The 20,389-nt window shown below is 36.3% G+C and overlaps 1 protein-coding gene across 1 annotated transcript in view; it reads right to left on the bottom strand.

Moving 5' to 3' along the window:
• The window catches only part of LOC129250536 (voltage-dependent calcium channel type D subunit alpha-1-like), a 342,952-nt gene that overhangs the window by 85,625 nt on the left and 236,938 nt on the right, over positions 1-20,389 (bottom strand). The window contains exons 12-15 of the mRNA XM_054890155.1: positions 18,175-18,385; positions 17,114-17,439; positions 16,912-16,970; positions 16,421-16,547 (exon numbers count right to left, since the gene is read on the bottom strand). Of these exons, the coding sequence (XP_054746130.1) occupies positions 16,421-16,547; positions 16,912-16,970; positions 17,114-17,439; positions 18,175-18,385 (723 nt within the window). The remainder of the gene's footprint in view (positions 1-16,420; positions 16,548-16,911; positions 16,971-17,113; positions 17,440-18,174; positions 18,386-20,389) is intronic.

Here is a 20,389-nt window from a genome sequence, read left to right as displayed (position 1 = left end):
TTCAAAAAAACCTAAAACAGTATTTCAAAGCAATTATAATTAACAACAATCAACAATTTTACCAAACTGAATTGTAAAAAAGAAATAGTGCAAGGAAAAACGTATGACTATTCAGGACTTGAACCTGGACTAAATACGCGCATCATCATACAAACAATACCGCCGACCTTAGCAACTGCGCCATGAATTGACTGCTTACACATCTTTCCCAATCGCGAATCCCTTAGTAGTGTGGTAAAAAATCTTATGAAATCCCTTAGTAGTGTGGTAAACGCAGAAAAAATCTGAATTCCTTTACTAGCGTGGTAAGTAAATATAGAAACCCTCCACTACCGTGGTAAATATCTGCAATCCATGAATGGTAAGTTGAATTTGAAAATCCCTTAGTATGAATCTACAAATTAGTACTCGAAAAAAAGTTATTTAACATTTGCTCCTTCTCATTCCATTAACATTCTCTGGAATAACTGCTGGAAGCAGAAAAAGTTGGCACAGTTGTTGTCATTGAATTAATTGTGTTGGCAGCGCGTAAGACACAGCCAGTATTAGCATCAGCACAAACAGGCACGTTAACAGCCTCAGGATTTTCTGCAGTAAAACAGTTCTTAAATAATCTCTTTATAGAGAGAAGTTCCGTTTGTAATTTATCAACCTTTCCGAATAGCACTTGTTTATCATCATAAAGAGATCGCAGCAGAGAAAGCACACGAACATTCTCTGCCCTAAGCCCAGCTAATTCTTTCACAAACAGAATGCGACACAAAGTATTCGTAAGGATGATAAATCACCAGGTTTGCTATTTTGCTATGGTGAAAACAAAAATTTTGAGGGGAACTTTGGCTGCCACGTCACTTGTGGATACGACAGCCGAATTCTGCACGATCATTTCACATGCATTCACACAAGGATGATAGAAACAAGATTGCGCCCATCAGAGCGTACGTGACGTCACGTTTGCTGCGTTGTGCAGTATTGCCAACCATTTGCTCTGCGCAATAAATTTAGTGCTTTTTTATACCGAAAATGCGAAAATTTTGAAGTTTCGTGTTTGTTTCTTTTTGCGTTTAATTTAAAGCTACCGAAACTGTAAGTAAAAACAAACTGTATTATTAAAGAAAGAATGTTATAAAAGGTCACTCTGAGAAGATTTTAGTGCTAATGAAAATTAGTTGATTCTTATAAAATTTAGTATTTTGAAAAAATGGTGGGAAAAATCTTAAATATTTTGCAAATCATATTAAATTGTTCAACCAAGTCGTGGATCTACACATTTTATAGTGTCTAATATTGTTGCACAGCCGCTGATAAGATTGAACAATGTGTGAATGTGGATTTTAATAGTCCTGATGGAGTTGCGCCAGGAGAAGTGCCTTGAACGGATGGTGCCACTGGATGGATGGCGGAGGCAGTGTACTCAGTCCGTGGATCGGTGCTCAGTTACTATTCCTATAGACATTTTAAAACATTTAACTTTAATTTAATTAAATATTATAAACATATGTATGCAGAGCGCTTCATCCTTTGGAAATATAAAAAAGCTTATATCACACCCTTTATTGAGGTTCTTACTAGCACAATTTTTCACTGCACATTTCATGTTTTCTTATTTTTCACTTATACGAGTACACTTTCACGAATTATCTTATTTTTGCGTAAATATTCACTAAAACGTTTGTTACCGTTTGTTCTTATTAACGCACATTTCAAAGAAGAAACGAATATTCATAAACATCAACAATAACCGCAATCATGGGCAATGTGACCAGATCTCTGAGAAGATTTTAGTGCAAATGAAAATTTGTTTACTCTTATAAAATTTGATAATTTGAAAGTGCAAATTTAATTTTTGGCTCCATTTAAGGTTATGCAAAAATATTAAATGCCCCTCTCTCAACTCTTCTTAAGATTGAAAACCTTTTTACACATTTTAAAAAGCCTTTGAATTTATTGAATGCGAATTAAAACCATAGAGGTGTAATCGTTTCTTCCCGTCATCAATCCTTAGTGAGACATAGGGCATTAAGAGTTATATTCATTGTAAAAATAAACAACAAAATACCAGAAAATACTAAAGAAACCATACTAACATTTTTACAAAAAGAGTACCTTATCTAGTTACATAACTTCAAATATAGCAAAAAAGTCGTTCCCTTAACAAAAGAGTCTCGCATAAAAAAAACCTCATAAATTAAATTGTACATAAGCATGACACATTTATTTAAAAAAACGCACATTTTAAAGACAATTTGTCACGCATACAAAGTTATTTAGGTGATTCAATAAAAAATTGTTGGGTTATTTTCTTTGAATGGGCATTTTAATGCGTTTTTATATCCAAAGCTAGGCAACTCTGCAGTAGCGAGAGAGAGATTTGACTGCCGAAAGCAGAAGAACACCAACAACACCTGCACTCGCGGGCAATGCCACCAGATGTTAAAAAAAAGTAAAGCTAAATAAAACTGAGTGAATTATTTAAATAATTATTAAAAAATGTATATCTTACAAAATTGTAAACATGACAATTTAATTAGAACAACTAGAAAAATGTCATGAAGAAAGAACTAAAACTCCGAGACACAAAATAATAAAAATAACAGAAAAAAAAAGATAAATCAAGTTACGAAAATGGTAATCTGGTAATGGTCAAATTCGCTGAGCGCAAAGTAACGGGACCACGATAGGCGTCACCTCATTATTATTTCCATCATGGCATTCACACACTCGTCCAATCAGTCATTGTTCAGATATCCACGAAGCAACATCAGTGAAGATTGTTTTGATTTGTTTTCGTATATCACTAACACAATCTAATCAATATCATAATCCGGACGATAATTTCACGTACTCGCCCAATCAGTCATAGTTCAGATGGCTACGAAGTGTCATTGGTCGATTTTTTCTGTACAGCACCAACATAATTTCAGTTTTTTTATAAACACACTTCAAGTGATGTTAGCCAATCTGCTGATTCAGTCAAGTTCAATCAGATACGAATAACTGTCTGTTGAAGAGCTCACTTTTAAAATCTTTTCCCCATGCGGCATGTACATGTATGTATATTTATTTATCCATAAATGTTAATAACAATAGATGCCCTTTATTCATTATTTATTCAATGAAATTTACCGTCCACAAGTGGATATTCCAAATAATATAATACTTACAAAAACAAAATACCTTCACAGGCGAAGAAGCAGCAGCCTGCACAGAGCGATGGCCGCTTTACCGCTAAGAATTCTAAACTATTCTTCAATACAACATAAACTAGTTCGTTCATAAACGCAAGCATAAAACGAGATGTGGTGACATCATCCCTCACATTCCCAAAATATTTGCTGAACAGTCAATTTTTGCCGTACAGCAGTACAATCAACACACGTATTTTTACGCCGTTAAAATCAGTTGTTAGTCGAACCATAGATAACACTGTGTGACAAAAAAAACAAAATTAAATATACTTTTATGGAGACCTAGCACAACTTGTGGCTATAGAAAAACTAAAACAAATGGTATAGGAGAAATTTCCAATACACCCCCAAAATCTCATTTTATGGCCATAAAACCGTTTTTCAGTAGTTTCTTGTGAAGAATAACTCCTAACTTCGCCAATTTCCATCCGATTTCGAATTTGCTTTTTTAGTTCGAAAGAACAAAAACAAGCCTTTTTGACAGTGTGTTGACAATTTTTCTGAAATGACAACTGACGAGACTGTAGACGGAAGTATTTGGAATTTTTTTATTTTTTCTCTATTTTTTCAACTTTGACATAATTTTTACGATATTATCCGATATTGATGAATTTTTTTGGTACACTACTGTTACAGTAAATTTAATTTTGCGTCGAATGAGCTATATTTGACTATAATTGAATTAAAATTAATAGAGTTGTGTGAGTTTTAAGATTTTTTTTTTTTTTACTAATTTTGTATGTAGGTATAACTTACGCTAAATGGGAATAAGGAATTAGTGTCATTATAAACATAATATTTATTGGAGTATTGTGCAGTGCAGCACTGTACGGTATGGTACGGTGCGATACGGTGCACTACACAACGGAACTGGTTCCAAACTTAAAAATGCATTGGAAACGGCCCTTTGGAGTTTAGTATGGTACGGTACATTTGTCATTCTCTTCATCAGTTTTGAATACTTCTCTGTAACAAATTCGATCATCATCATTCATCTTAAGTCGTCATCAACTAAATTCCATTGTTTAAATCGAGAAGCGAGCGTTTCAGATTGTCTTCCCGATAGAAGTAAATCACGAGAAAGATTTTGAAAATCTGAATTTGATACAATGTGTCGTTTTGAAGACTTAGAACCAGACCGAAAGTACTCTTCATCATCAGATTTATTGTTATCAGTTTGATCATCATCAGCAATGAGTTGAACTTCCTTCAGTTCATGACCTGCAGTTGAGTCAATCATATCGTCCAAGACTACGGGTTGCAACATCAGCATACTTTATGTGCTTTCGAGTTTTATAATGATGACAAAAATAACAATCATCTGGTTTAAGATAAGGCTGATGATGCCACATCATCGGAGAATATTGAGAAATTCGACTTTTCTGGCAACGTTTTGATTTATATCTCTTGAATTTCAATGAAACAAACAATAAAACTTTGACGTTTTAATAAGGTTAAATTATAATAACAAACTTCTTTTGTTAATCAATGTACAGTGTGAACTTTGGTACACTTGGGAGCTTTTTCATATTTCTATTGAAAAAAAAAATGTGCTATAATAAGTCAGATATTTTCGTAAGTTCTAACCAGTTCTGTTGTATGCAGTACAGTGTACTCTTATGTATACATATACACTCCAATAAATATTACGTATCTATAATAACGCATCAAAACACGTCCTTATTCCCATTTAGCGTAAGTTATACCTACATACCAAATTAGTAAAAAAAAAAATCTTAAAACTCACACAACTCTATTAATTTTAATTCAATTACAGTCAAATGTTGCTCATTTGACGCAAAATTAAATTTACTATAACCGTAGGGTACTAAAAAAAATCCTCAATATCGGATAATATCGTAAAAATTATGTCAAAGTTGAAAAAATAGAGAAAAAATAAAAAAATTCCAAATACTTCCGTCTACAGTCTCGTCAGTTGTCATTTCAGAAAAATTGTCAACACACTGTCAAAAAGGCTTGTTTTTGTTCTTTCGAACTAAAAAAGCAAATTCGAAATCGGATGGAAATTGGCGAAGTTCGGAGTTATTCTTCACAAGAACCTACTGAAAAACGGTTTTATGGCCATAAAATGAGATTTTGGGGGTGTATTGGAAATTTCTCCTATACCATTTTTCTTAGTTTTACTATACCTACAAGTTGAACTAGGTCTCCATAAAAGTATAATTTCACTGTCGCACAGTGTAATAAGACGCGAGAGTCTTTCATTTTGTTTAAGGAGCTGGGTAAGGCTTTCTCAAGTGGGCATCAAAATTACCAAAGTGAATATTTTGCGATGAAATTCAGCCAGGACTGAGTTCTATCATCCAGAAGTACACTCAGAAAATTTTGTTGTAAAATTATAAATAGTTTTTTTTTTATTAACTATCGAAGTTTTTTGCAGCGCTTGAATTATTATCACATTTCTCGTAAAGTAAGTATCCGATTACAACGATTTTTCAACTGCAGACTGATAAAGGATGATATTTTCCAAAAACGTTATTTTTGTTCCGAAACTTGATGTTTGGTTTTTGTATAAAATTTTTTTTAATAAACAATTAAAAATTTAACTAATTTCTGCGCCTCTGGGATGAAATTTTTTTAAGGATATTAACGTAATAAACATCTGTGCATTTATGTATGAAAAAAAATGCGTGCAATTCGAAAAGGATTAATTATAATTAATTTTTTTGTGCCAGAATGCGCGCTTCGACTTACGCGGACGCGCACGAACACACAAACGGCGACTCGCGGGCGGCTTGCGAAAAACCGTGTTTCGGACACGTCTCAACGCGATATGCTTCCGTAAGATCAGTTTTGCCGACTTTTCCATAACTGGTGTTTACTTGTTTTTAAAGATTGGCCATATAAATAATTTACATATAACAGAATTTGCGCTTTGACTCTCGCGGAAATGCGTAATGATAATTAAATCAAATGTATTCAAAGGAATGTATAAGCTGTCATGCAAGGTTTCATATATACTTCTTTATTACTAACGTCTATGTTTACATATCAGATCTATACCTACATTGTAAGTTCAGTCAGCAAATGCCCTTAAAATTTCTCGCTGAAAAACAACAACAATTCACGGACGGACACAAAAAGTGAAAAGATATAGAAAGTTATACAGATATCGCATATTCATTTGTTATTTCGAGAAAAAATGAAAATCATTCACGCTTTTTACACTTTTCATGTAGTTTATTTTTACATAATGGGTATAATTTTAGATTGATCGTGGGCTGAAAATATTTTGCACTCGATGGAACTTTCGATTAGCTTTTGGAATAAAAGAATGGAACTGCCTCGTATTTTTCAAAGTTTGCGCTTTGGAATAGCGCTTTTTCAACTTACTAGAGTGATTTTCATGTTCTTGTTTATTACAGTAATCAAAACTAATTTCGTAATACAGTAATCAAAAACAGTAATCAACTGTTTCGGTCCCGTAATTTTCACCGGGATTTTATCTCGCAAGCTTGCATGGTACGCATCTCTCTTTATAGCACCACCAATACCATCGCAGGCACCTTTCCCATGTGCAGAGGCAAAAAAGTGCCACTCGGCATCGATGCCAAAATCCTTTTTGTGAAAAAGTAAATTTATAAAATTGTACTTGTTTTTGTACTGTGAGGCCGCCCCGTCGGAAAAATAATAGATTTTCTTCACATTTCGTTTACCAAACTGTTTAATCAAATATTGAATCAATTTAGAATTGAACAAATTGACTGCGGAACTGTCATGTTCCAGTGCTTCCGAAATTATCACAAAATTCTTATGCTGTTCTACGCCGTTTTCTTTGTAATGCACAACGTAAGGATGTATTGTTACCTGCGTTGTGTTCCAGTATTCTGATTGCACAGAATTTTGAACACGATATGCGTAATTTTCGGAGAAATCAAGGCAAACGACGTATTCTTTTTCAATCACATTCTTTTTAATATCGACGAAATACTGTGCTTGTGATTTCGCGAGAAAATCATGTTTTAAAACAGCAAGCAAATCTTTACTCAGGTTTTCAACGAATTCTGCAACGGGTTCGTTTTTTACTTGCAAAGTACATCTGCTCCATTCTTTTATTCCAAAAGTTAATCGAAAGTTCCATCGAGTGCAAAATATTTTCAGCCCACGATCAATCTAAAATTATACCCATTATGTAAAAATAAACTACATGAAAAGTGTAAAAAGCGTGAATGATTTTCATTTTTTCTCGAAATAACAAATGAATATGCGATATCTGTATAACTTTCTATATCTTTTCACTTTTTGTGTCCGTCCGTGAATTGTTGTTGTTTTTCAGCGAGAAATTTTAAGGGCATTTGCTGACTGAACTTACAATGTAGGTATAGATCTGATATGTAAACATAGACGTTAGTAATAAAGAAGTATATATGAAACCTTGCATGACAGCTTATACATTCCTTTGAATACATTTGATTTAATTATCATTACGCATTTCCGCGAGAGTCAAAGCGCAAATTCTGTTATATGTAAATTATTTATATGGCCAATCTTTAAAAACAAGTAAACACCAGTTATGGAAAAGTCGGCAAAACTGATCTTACGGAAGCATATCGCGTTGAGACGTGTCCGAAACACGGTTTTTCGCAAGCCGCCCGCGAGTCGCCGTTTGTGTGTTCGTGCGCGTCCGCGTAAGTCGAAGCGCGCATTCTGGCACAAAAAAATTAATTATAATTAATCCTTTTCGAATTGCACGCATTTTTTTTCATACATAAATGCACAGATGTTTATTACGTTAATATCCTTAAAAAAATTTCATCCCAGAGGCGCAGAAATTAGTTAAATTTTTAATTGTTTATTAAAAAATTTTTTTTACAAAAACAAAACATCAAGTTTCGGAACAAAAATAACGTTTTTGGAAAATATCATCCTTTATCAGTCTGCAGTTGAAAAATCGTTGTAATCGGATACTTACTTTACGAGAAATGTGATAATAATTCAAGCGCTGCAAAAAACTTCGATAGTTAATAAAAACAAAACTATTTATAATTTTACAACAAAATTTTCTGAGTGTACTTCTGGATGATAGAACTCAGCCCTGGCTGAATTTCATCGCAAAATATTCACTTTGGTAATTTTGATGCCCACTTGAGAAAGCCTTACCCAGCTCTTTTCAATACTTAGCAGCTTTGCCTCTTCCTGGGCTGATGAACAGCTTATAGTCGAAATGGTGTGCTGCCAGAAGTAAGGCACCGAAAATAACTGACGAAAACAGTTGGTTCTTGCGTTAATGTGCAAATGTCCGGATCTAAATATTTATAATTATTTGTTTTAAAATAAATTCAATTGAAGCGTAATATTTTAAATTAAAATGTGTTTTTAGATTTTTCAAAGTTCTCTTATAGCCTTTTCGGCTTCTACTTTTAATTCGCCTTGTGTACATAATATGAATACATTTTACATACCATACATGTAACCTAATTGAAAACTGAAACTGAAACAATTTATATCTGTAAATTTATATATTGTACATACATATATATGTGCAAGTAATTTATGGTTGAAAATTTAATGGTTGAATTTGAGTTTTAGATGTGTTACAAACATACTGTTGTTACTCAATGATTGCTTTTATAAGATCCGTAGATCCTTGGCACCAGATTCATGTCCTGGGATCGTCATTTCCGTACATTCACGTTTTATTTTTTATTTTAATTTTAGTTTTTTCGCGACTATTTTTTTTTAAATCTTTATAAAACGTACAAACGTTAATTTTACTTATGTTGTTAAATTATTTATTAAAATATATGCATTTATGTTGATCACATACATATATTTACATAAGTACGTACATCCATTCTATATATTGCTATATATTGCTGTGTATATATTGCTAACTTCGCAATATAGAATTGTCGTGGGTTTGACAAATAGTGATGTTTTTGCTGTGGCGAGTGGGTGCGTAATGAAACCTTTATTTTAACTACAACTAAAAAATTGATATACACTTGCCAGTAAAAGTATCCATACACAAAGAAATGAAATCAACATATTAATATTCATTGTAAACAAAACAAAAAACATTTTAAACTTTTATGAGAAATATTTAGTCAGTCATTTTTCTACAATTTCTATACATTTTTTCCTAAGTACATCTTTAAAAATTAAATTTTACAAAACAAAAACAAAACACTTCACTTCAATGAAGCAGAAAAAGTTTCCGTACACATGAATACAGGGATTCCCCGCAGTATGCAGTAGCATATTCATACCAAATAACGGTTTTATTTTAGTTTGCAATTGATTTTGCTGTGACTACATCACTTTGGAGTTATTTTAAAGTTTTTGTGCACAAGAAATAGCGACGGCCCTCAAAAACTAAGGAAATTAATGTTGGCGAGAGAAAAATTATCCTGAAACTTGGCATTAACGGAAGAAAACTAGTGTGGCGTAAGAGCAGTACAGTAGGTTCTGTTTTTATGCGGCTTTTTTTTATGCGGTTTTGAAATAGTGCGGTTTTTTTTTAAATTACAAAATGCATGTCGACCTATCGGGAATTGTACATATAAACAAGATTCTAAACCAGCTAACAAAAACTCATCACAGATTCATGCGGCCTATGGAACGTATCTATAGTTATAATATGGGACTAGTGCCCTTTTTTATGCGATTTTATTACATTATTTCAGATTTATGCGGTTTTAGCATTTGAAACGTATCTATAGTTTTACTATAGAACTAGTAGCTTTTTTTATGCTGTTTTTTTTTTATGCTGTTTCTTGCGGAACGTATCTACCGCATAAAAACAGAACCTACTGTACTGCGCTCGAAAAAGAAAATCTTGTACCAACTGTGAAGCATGGCGGGGGAGGTGTGACTCTGCCTTATAGAGTCAACAATAGATCAATTTTCTTATTTAAATATTTTAAAGACTAGCATAATGCAAAGCGTCGGTGCTTGGTGATGATTTCTGATTTCAGCATGATAATGATCCCAAGCGTTCGACACATAATGTTAAGCTCTGATTGCTGTATAACACATATCAGCAATGTTTAAAGATGTACTTAGGAAAAAATGTACAGAAATTTTAGAAAAATTACTCACTAAACATTTTTCATAAAAGTTTAAAATGTTTTAGTTTTTTTTTTCATTTCTTTGATTACGGATACTTTTACTGGCAAGTGTATATGTATATGTATACACATGTATATAATTGCGAGTACACCCTTTTTGAGTGTTCGGCCGAGCTTCTCCTCCTATTTGTGGCGTGCGTCTTGATGTTGTTCCACAAATGCAAGGACCTATAGTTTGAAGCCGAATCCGAACGGCAGATATTTTTTATGAGGAGCGTGTCGAAAAAAAGTTTTTAACAACTGATTTAACACCGGCTGAAATTTTTTTTGTGTATTGTTGACATTTAGTAAAATAAAAGTTAGTTAGCTGCGCCGTAGAGGCGGGAAAATACGTCAGCTGAACGCAATGATACAATCTTGCTTCGGCTGACGGTCTTCCCACCACTATAAACGCAGCTGACCATCAGTATTATATTTTCATATGTGTCCAAAATTATACAAAAAAATTTCAATCGGCATAAAGTAGTTTTACTTTTTAATTTATTTTACAAGTTCGCCTGTTCAGCTGACGTATTTTCCCCCTCTACCGCGCAGCTGACTATTTTATTTATTCTACTAAATGTCAACAATACATGAAAAAAATTTCAGCCGGTAAAAAATGAGTTGGTGGAAATTTTTTTCGACACGTTTCGTACCCTCCCACAATCACACCCACCACGGGTGCGCCAGGAAGGGTAAGGAAGACGGGCGGAGCAGGAGAGGCTTCTGGCCTCGGAAAGCAAGGGCGCCGTCCTTGGGGTGATGGAGAGGATCCTGGAGGATGATTATTCTTCAGATAAATCTTCAACACTCTAAGGCGGCTTCCTCCAACCTTCTAATCCACCTTGAGCAAGATAGAGCTGACATAGTCCTTATCCAGGAGCCGTGGCTGAGCACCAACGGCATTTCTGGGCTCAGGACGAAAAATTTAGATCCTGTGTACTCATCAGAATGGAACTTAACGCATTTATTTTGCCTAATTTCAGCAATGAGGTCATTGTAACGGTGTGCCTGGCGGGCGCTTTTCGGAAGCTATGGCTGATGTCCGTCTACATGGCACATTATGACGAGGTGGAACCACCTCCGGTGCTGCTAAGGAAACCCCTGGCTGAAGAGAAACGCAGGAAAATCGGCGTTATTATAGGCACTGACGCGAACTCCCATCCCACCTGCTGGGGAAGTTCAAACATTAATGCACGAGGTGAGCCACTTTTTGATTATATTCTAAACGAGGACTTGTTTATTTGTAACAGGGGTACGGCCCGCACTTTCGTTACCGCAGCCAGAGAGGAGGTGCTTGACCTCACTCCGGCTTCTTCTTTGCTGATAAACCTAATCTCCGATTCGAAAGTGCTAAATGCTCACTCCTTTTCGGACCATAGGTATATATATTCCGTTCTCTCTCGCTGAAACTCGTCCAATAAGATCCACCTACAGGAACCTGAGGAGGACGGACTGGGATGCATACTACAGAAATTTACTGAACCTACTCCCTAAAGCACCGGCTTCTTCTTTGCTGATAAACCTAATCTCCGATTCGAAAGTGCTAAATGCTCACTCCTTTTCGGACCGTAGGTATATATATTCCATTCTCTCTCGCTGAAACTCGTCCAATAAGATCCACCTACAGGAACCTGAGGAGGACGGACTGGGATACATACTACAGAAATTTACTGAACCTACTCCCTAAAGCACCGGCTTCTTCTTTGCTGATAAACCTAATCTCCGATTCGAAAGTGCTAAATGCTCACTCCTTTTCGAACCATAGGTATATATATTCCGTTCTCTCTCGCTGAAACTCGTCCAATAAGATCCACCTACAGGAACCTGAGGAGGACGGACTGAGATGCATACTACAGAAATTTACTGAACCTACTCCCTAAAGCACCGGGAGAAAATCTAGATCTATCGGAAGAAGCGATCGACGAACTGGTGGAGACTTTCACCTCAGCTTGCAACAATGCCCTGGAAACCTCTCGTCCAACAAAAGCTTTTCCCAGGAAGGAAAAACCGCCTTGGTGGACAGCGGAGCTCTCTGAGCTGAGGGCCTCATGCCGACGCCTTTTCAATAGGGCTAAAAGAATAAGATCTCCCGGGTTGGGAGCTGTATAAGGCAGGGCTAGGAATATATAAGTCCGAAATTAGGAAAGCTAAGAGGGATTCTTGGAGAAGCTTCTGCGAGAGCGTAGAGGGCTGCCATGAGTCCTTCAGGTTTAGACGAGTACTCACGAATAGTTCTGCTCCCTTGAGGTACTTAAAAGACGAATTGGGACGTTGGGCGATGAGCAGCGAGGAGTCACTAGAGTTACTTCTCGACGCGCATTTTCCGACGAGCCCAGCAGCTAGCAGCACCGGCCTGGAAAGCAATTCAACTTGCATTCGGGACCGGGGCTGGTTGCTGGATAAGCGCCGCCTGGCTTAGGCTATTGACTCCTTTAGATCCTTCAAGTCGCCTGGTCCTGACGGCAGCATTCCTGCACAGCTGCAAAATCAGTGGAGATATCATGCCGTTGGTTGAGTCCTATCTATGCGAGCTGCGTAGCCAGGGGATACATACCGAGATCATGGACGGCCCTGAGGGTTGTTTTTATACCCAAGGCAGGCAAGAGCTCGCATGTCTCCCCTAAGGACTTCAGGCGAATCAGTCTCTCATCTTTGTTGCTGACAACCTTTGAGAGACTGATTGACCGGCACACAATTGTGAAAGAGATTGAGGAGTCTCTTTCTCAGAAGGAGCTTGCGGTGGGCGCCTTCCTCGACATTGAGGGGGTTTTTAACAACGTTCTCCCGGAGGCAATCATCAGGTCTCTGAGTAAACTGGCGGTCGAAACCGACCTGATCAGATTTATCTATAAAATGTTTAGCGACAGAACTGTCGCGGCAGAATGGGGCGGCATCTCCATCCACCGACAGGTGAGTAGAGGCACTCAGCAACGTGGTGTTTTCTCGCCTCTCCTCTGGGACTTGCTGGAGGAGCTGGTGAAAGGGGGCTGCAGGGTGGTTGCCTACGCGGATGACGTCGCATTAATCGTTAGAGGAAAGTTTGTGGATACTCTGTACAACTTGATGCAGGGATATCTGAACGTAGTTGTTAGACGGGCAACGGATTGCGGCCTGTCGGTGAATTCTCTTAAGACGGATTCGTCCTATTTACAAGGAGACATAAAATACCCAGAGCTCAAGTTCCCTCACTAGGGGCGCTCCTCTGATGCTTTCTGACAAGGTAAAGTATCCAGGTATTATCCTTGACAGCAAGCTTACATGGAAGTCCAATATTGAGGAAAGAGTGAGGAAGGCAACAATCGCCTTCAGACTGAGGGGCTGGAGCTATAAGCTCAACCTCACTTATGGGCATTCAAGCATCCTTAGAAACTTCGAGTTCATCCCTCTGTCAACAGATCAGTGTATACCCTCGTTTAGTCCAACCAGAACCTTCTCCACCTATATTCCGTCAACTGAAGAGTGGACGGAGGGCTACACTTGGGGGCAGGGCCTGATGAACTTGTTCACGGACGGATCGAAGTTGGAAGGAAAGGTTGGCGGAGGAGTCTTTTGCGAGGAGCTCCCCATCAGACTCAAATTCAGGTTACCGGACCACTGCAGTGTGTTCCAGGCAGGGGGAGCCGCAATCAAGGAGGCAGCTGATTGACTGCTGAAATGCGTACTAACAGTCAAGAAAGTAAATATTTACTCCGACAGCCAAGCGGCAATAAGGGCCCTCGGGTCTATGACGTTGCATTCGGAATTGGTCAAGGAATGCTTGACCTCGCTTTCGACTGCGTCCGAACTCTTTGACATCAGCCTCATCTGGGTTCCTGGTCACAGCGACATTGCGGAAACCTGTGAGGCGGATGAGCTGGCCAGACAAGGGACATGTGAGGTGATTTCCCCGCGAAGGGAGAGAATTGGGATCCCCTGACTACCTGCGGTCTGCTCCTGGAAAGATGGGCATCGCACCACTCAGCGAGCGCTGGGCAAGTACACAAAAGTGTAAGGTCGCGAAATCCTTCTGGCCACGTGTGGACCGGAGGCGCTCGGGCGAGCTTCTGAGGCTGACAAAATATCAGCTCTCTAATCTCGTGGGTTCTCTCACAGGACACAATGCGCGAGGAATGCATGCTGTGAGACTTGGAATCACCTAGAGTCCTTTTTGAGCTGGATGTATGGAGGATGAGGTGGAGTCATCTCAGCACCTTCTCCTCAGCTGCCCTTCTTTGGCGGGGCTAAGATCTAGCCATATTGGCTCCTACTTTTTTGCCACGCCTGCTGATATAGCTGGCGCTGGCATTAAAAATCTGACGAATTTCATCAGCAGCATAAAGCGGTTGACGCAAACATAGTCATCGTTCGTAATCCGCACGCTCCTAACTATCCCAGCAGCATTTCTCCCCGCCCTCTCCCTGCACCCCATCGGTCTTTCTCTCTCACCTCACCCCCTTCATAATGGTATCACAAAGGACGAATCTTTCTTCGTCCAAGTGTGCCCATTCCTTGGGCAACCATACCAACCTAACCTAACCTAGCAGGAATGAATAAATTATTGCTAATGGTGAGGGGCTATCCTCACATGAAGCCATAAATAGGGCTCTAGTTCGGAGAGGTTTTAATTGGTAGATATACCAACTAGCTCGGGTAGCATAACGGCAAATACATCGAGAGCGTGGCCGCAAGGTGATATACTATCACCGCTAATGTGGAGGTGAGTAATAAATTAACTCTTTATAAAATTAGACCGCAACGGTTTATCATTTGAAGGCTATACTGACAACATGGCCATAATATGTAAACAAATTCTCGTGTAGTACAGGGTGGGCCATATAGCGTTTGCTTTTTGGACCACCTATTTTTTTGAGAATGGTAGCACAAATGACATGTCAAATGTATTCATAATTTACTTAAAGGTTTGACAAATGGGACGCTATACGCTTGAACAAAATTGGGAAATATTGAAAACCTATTTCCAAAGTGGTGAGTCTTCTTCTTCTTTTCTGATTTTCATGTTCAACGAGTTTTTGTTTCCAAAAATTGAAGAGGATGACATGGACGACATTTGGTTTCAACAGGACGGTGCAATTCGTCACACTGCCAAAGTTACACTCGAACTTTTGGCTACCGTGTTTGAAAACCGAATAATCAGCCGAAATTCCAATATCAATTGGCCACCTCGGAGCTGTGATTTAAGCCCGTTGGACTATTTTTTGTGGGGAGCCGTTAAGGACAAATGCTATGCGAACCATCCAGAGACGATTGATGCTTTAAAACACGAAATCGAAGTTGCCATTCATAAAATCGGAGCCCAAACTATCGAAAATGTGCTTAAAATTGGGTTGATCGAATGGCCTACTGTAAAGCCAGTCGTGGCAGTCATTTGAACGATATTATTTTTCATTCATAAATGACAATGTTCAATCTTCAAAATAAAAAAAAAGTTTGAAAAAATATTGATTAGTTTTGTTTTTATAGCCGATTCAAAAAACAAATTTTACATGGCCCACCCTATAGAACTCAATTAGGGTAAAAGCTAACTAAAAGGTGGTGTGTTAAGGTGGGACTGAACATAAATGCAGCAAAATCGACCATTGTAACATTCACAAGAAAATATAAACTCAAACAACTTAAGCAAATTTACTTAGATGGAATTGACATAAAAATACTAAGGGAAGTACAATTCTTAGGTTAAACATTTGACTAATCATTACTAACATTACACTAACAAAGATAACCAAAACTTGTGGTTATTGAGATATTTGAGCTCGGAGGAATACTTTGAATCCATGAAGGAGGCACAATAGATCTTTCAGATCGCAGTGCTAAGCTAAATCTCATCATAATAATAATAATATTAATATATACTATACTACTTATATTATTATATATATTTATCTTCTTGTTAGATTTTCTTCAGATATTGAAAAATATAGATATGTAAATGGGTATATCTATTAGCTATATTTAATTTAAAATATGGCAGCGATAGATAAGTATTTGGTCTTCCATATTTTAAGATATCAAACAAGCAAAATATTTCATTGAATCACAAAATCACATAAGTTAATGCCTTATGTAACACATTTTTATGTAGGCTATTATTTTCATTAGCACATTTGTTTATATGAATAAAAACGCATGCAAAGGAGGGAGATTTAATATTTTTCAAGTTACCTGTTGGTGTTACTAAATATAAAGAACGAACTTCCACGTGGCATTGGCTTTTTAGTCTTCTTAATGCTGATTTCAGAAAGGCGCCGGGGTCGTGCAGTTGCTCGCGGTGTTACTTCGGAACGGGATTCTAAATATTGTTAATGAGGATTTGTATAAGAATGGGTAGGGTATAAAGCTTTTTAATAGAAAAGGGTTAGTAGGGAAAGCATGTCTGTGTATTGTGAATAAAAACTGTAATTAAATATTAACATATTTTACATACATACATGTGCTAATATGCATAGTATAAGTTGTAATGATGACGTTGTTGTCAGGATATCCATCCAATAAAAAAGCCATTGTATATTTATACACACGAAAAAAACCCCATAATCCTAATCTAAATATTTATGTGTATATGTAGGTAAACTTATTTAGATAACTAATTAGCTTACAACTTATACATAGGTACCTGAGTTAATTTATACCTTAAAAGTGTTACGAATACTTACCATCATACTCTTCATGGCTAATTTCGTTATCTTCCTCTTCAGAAAAATTCTCATCATCTCTGGGCCGGCATTTTCGGTAAGCAAAAGATATCGAAATGGAAAAATGTGTTCCCAATTTTTATATAAACAATAGTTTGCAATAATATTGCAGAATTTAATTTTAGAGTCAAATATATTTAAGCTAAGAAACAATTTTACTTACAATTTTTCCATATCTATACAATGTCCATTTACATCAATCTCCACATTCATATTCTCCTCGTCCTCACCTTCAATAGTTGGAGTCGGACTGTGTGACTTGTTATTTTTACCATCATCAATTTCTTCTTCTTTTTCTATGGTTGTTAAGGAATCTGCATCAGCAAGATTATCAACGGCGATGGCCAAAAAAACATTTAAAAGTATATAATTGCCGCAAATGAACAAAATTATAAAATATATGCAAGCCAATGCCCCGACTGTCTTTATTCCTCCATAAGCACGTATTCCATCATACATTACAACATTCCAGTCTTCGCCAGTAAGAATCTAAAAGGAGTAATATGGCATATATGACCAGTGTAAAGATTATAATAAACCTCTTTATATATTCGCGTTTTAGTTAACATTTGCTGACATATGTATGTATCAAGGAATCGGCATTTTCCAACAACAGGAAACACAGAAATTTCTAGCAATAAATGTGTTAATTTTTTCGTTATACATACATATGTGTATAATGGTGCCTGAGTTAGAAAATCACATTTCTCGAGACGATTCTATCACCAACAATTCCGCCCAATACAATTGCACTTTAATGCACTGGATAGCAGGTACAATATCATTTAGTATTTAGGCGTTAGTACTGATTTTTTTACTGGAGCGGTCACCCTTGACCTAATCTTTATTTTTGAAAGAATATAATAATTTTGTCTTTTTAGTGGTCCCAACGGCCGACGGCCTAATAGAACTTCTGTATCCTACTATATGTTTTAGAAGTAGTTAATACTAGTCCTATTGGCTGTAACTACTGCCTTAAATGTGTAACATCAGGTTCTTTTTTTTTTTTTTTTTTTTTTTGTTTTGCCTAATTCTCTGATTAGAAGAAACTGTGTTTTATTTTTATTCAGCGAACAATAGACTTTGGTGCACTATTACTCAGACAAACACGCGATATGTAAATATTTTACATTAAGAACGTAATTTCGTACACTTTTCACTTAGCATTTATTCGAACTACATATGTGTTGTTTGCTATGGTAAAAGCTATACTGCCAATGTTACCTGAAATACTGTTAATAAACTTTGCCAAAAGCAGTCGAAATTCCAACGTGGTTTTTCTTCCTCAGGGTTGAAGTTAAACTTTCCTCCAAATACTTGCATACCCAAGAGAGCAAATATTACAATGAAAAGAAACAGTAACAGCAAAAGGGATGCGATTGACTGTATGGAGTTCAAAAGTGAAGCCACAAGGTTCGAAAGAGACCGCCAATACCTGGAATAAAAAATATTAAGACACATTTGACTAAAAGTTATTTGCTGGGTATATTTTCAAGTATTTACTTAATTATTTACTACTTACTACTAACAAAAAAAATAAGCTAAATTACAATTTTTCATGCTGACTACATACTACGAAAATATCGTTATGAAATAGTTAAATTGAGTCTTGTAACAATTTAATTGAGCAGGAAAATATAATTTAGATAAGGTAGACCTAATAGGAGCATTGCAGGTATAATTGGTTCTGAACATATTCAAATATAATGGATATTTATCACGTAAAGACCTGGTAGGGACCGAGAAGTTAATGATTTCTAAAATAGTGGAACAATCAATTTCATCCTTATAATATTAAACAAAAAAGATAGCGACAAAATCGATCTTCTACTTTCTAAGTCTTCAAAATTCATTAGAGGTAGGCGGTGGGACAGAGTCAGAGAAATTCAGGGAAGAGAGGGCAAGCTTAAGAAAGGCTTTTTGAACTCGTTCAATTCAGTCTATAGAGAACTGGTGGCAAGGTCGCCAAATAAAAACGGCATATTCCATTATATAAATAGCAACTTAAGAGTATAAGAATGCAGACCTTTAAGCCAGTCCTTCTTAAAAAACCAAGAATGGAGTACGCTTCAGATAGAACGAAATCTGTATATATGTATATATATACATACTATAAAGAATAATGCGAAAATTGTTTCGTTTTTTTATATTCATTCCGAAAGTAAGCAAAAACTTAACAAAAAATGAATAAAAGTTTAGTAGTTAAAACCCATTTTCTTACTAAAGAAAAGCTATTCCTGGACCAAACAAAAGAAATATACGTTTTTAAATTGGCTTACTATTGTATATGATTGGCTACAGTGTATAGGCCAAAGAACTTTTAGGTTACAGTTATCAAGGGTTATGAATTATTATATTTCTAATTAAGTAAATGAATAATTTATTGAGGAGCTTAAAGATTTATTCAAAAGCTAGCCATCATTGTGGAAAAATAAGAGCTATGAATATAAAGACAGAAATATAAAATTAAAAACGTTGGAAATTTTATTAGAAAAATATAAAGAAGTAGTCAAAAACGCTAGTACAGGAAGAGTCAAAAAAACTTTTCTCTCTCCCTTTTTTCAAGCACAAATAACAGAGAACGTTAATGTAAAGAGAAGTCTCAATGACGGGCACGCATGGAATTTTGAGGGGTTTTTGTTTGCGCGGGTGGACATATTTTTCACCTAAAGTTAGCAGAAATATACTTAACTGGTTAATTTAAACAGCAGTTGAGTAAAATTGATTTGTAAGTAGGAAGAAAGAATGTTAACACTGTAGGCTAGCTACAGGCACTTTATCATAAAAAACAAATATGCTAAGTTCAATGTGGCTTACAAGAGCAAAACATCCAAAATGATATGTACAAATGTATGTACATATGTGGTTGCATCTGTCATCTTATCCTTCATAGAGAATTGCTTCATTACCAGGCACTCAGGAAGATGGCACATATGCGCCTGCGTGCACTTGCCACAGCAAAAATTCTCAAGGAATCCAGCGCACATAGGCACAGCATTGTGCCAAAAATTGTGAATTATGAAGAGTCAACCAAATTCCTTCATAATTTACTTAAGCAACTTTTGGGTCTTTACTATGAAGTAGTACATTATTATTCGATAAGTGAATTTTAATGTTCAACAGGAAAAGTTTGTAATAAATTTTAGATATGAAAAATGCATATTGTCTGAAGTGTCGAAATGTCCGGGACAGAACTTTTTATAAGCCATTTGTTGCTGTCTTCTGCATTTTTATCTATGTACGCTTATGCGTGCACTTGACGAACAGCAGCTGCGGCTGTAGAGCATTTCGAATACATATTTACATACATATGTATGTCTATGGGTGCAAACATACATATATACGTAGCCGCGACTATTCGACATGACAAAAATTCACGATTCACAAAATATTGGCAAATATTTCTTTAAGAAATTTTCCACTATTGACTATTTCGATT

This window comes from Anastrepha obliqua, chromosome 6 (genome assembly GCF_027943255.1).
Source record: "Anastrepha obliqua isolate idAnaObli1 chromosome 6, idAnaObli1_1.0, whole genome shotgun sequence".
Lineage (NCBI taxonomy): Eukaryota > Metazoa > Arthropoda > Insecta > Diptera > Tephritidae > Anastrepha > Anastrepha obliqua.
The sequence above is the reverse complement of the archived record's forward strand: the minus strand, read 5'-3'. Positions and strand labels throughout refer to the sequence as shown.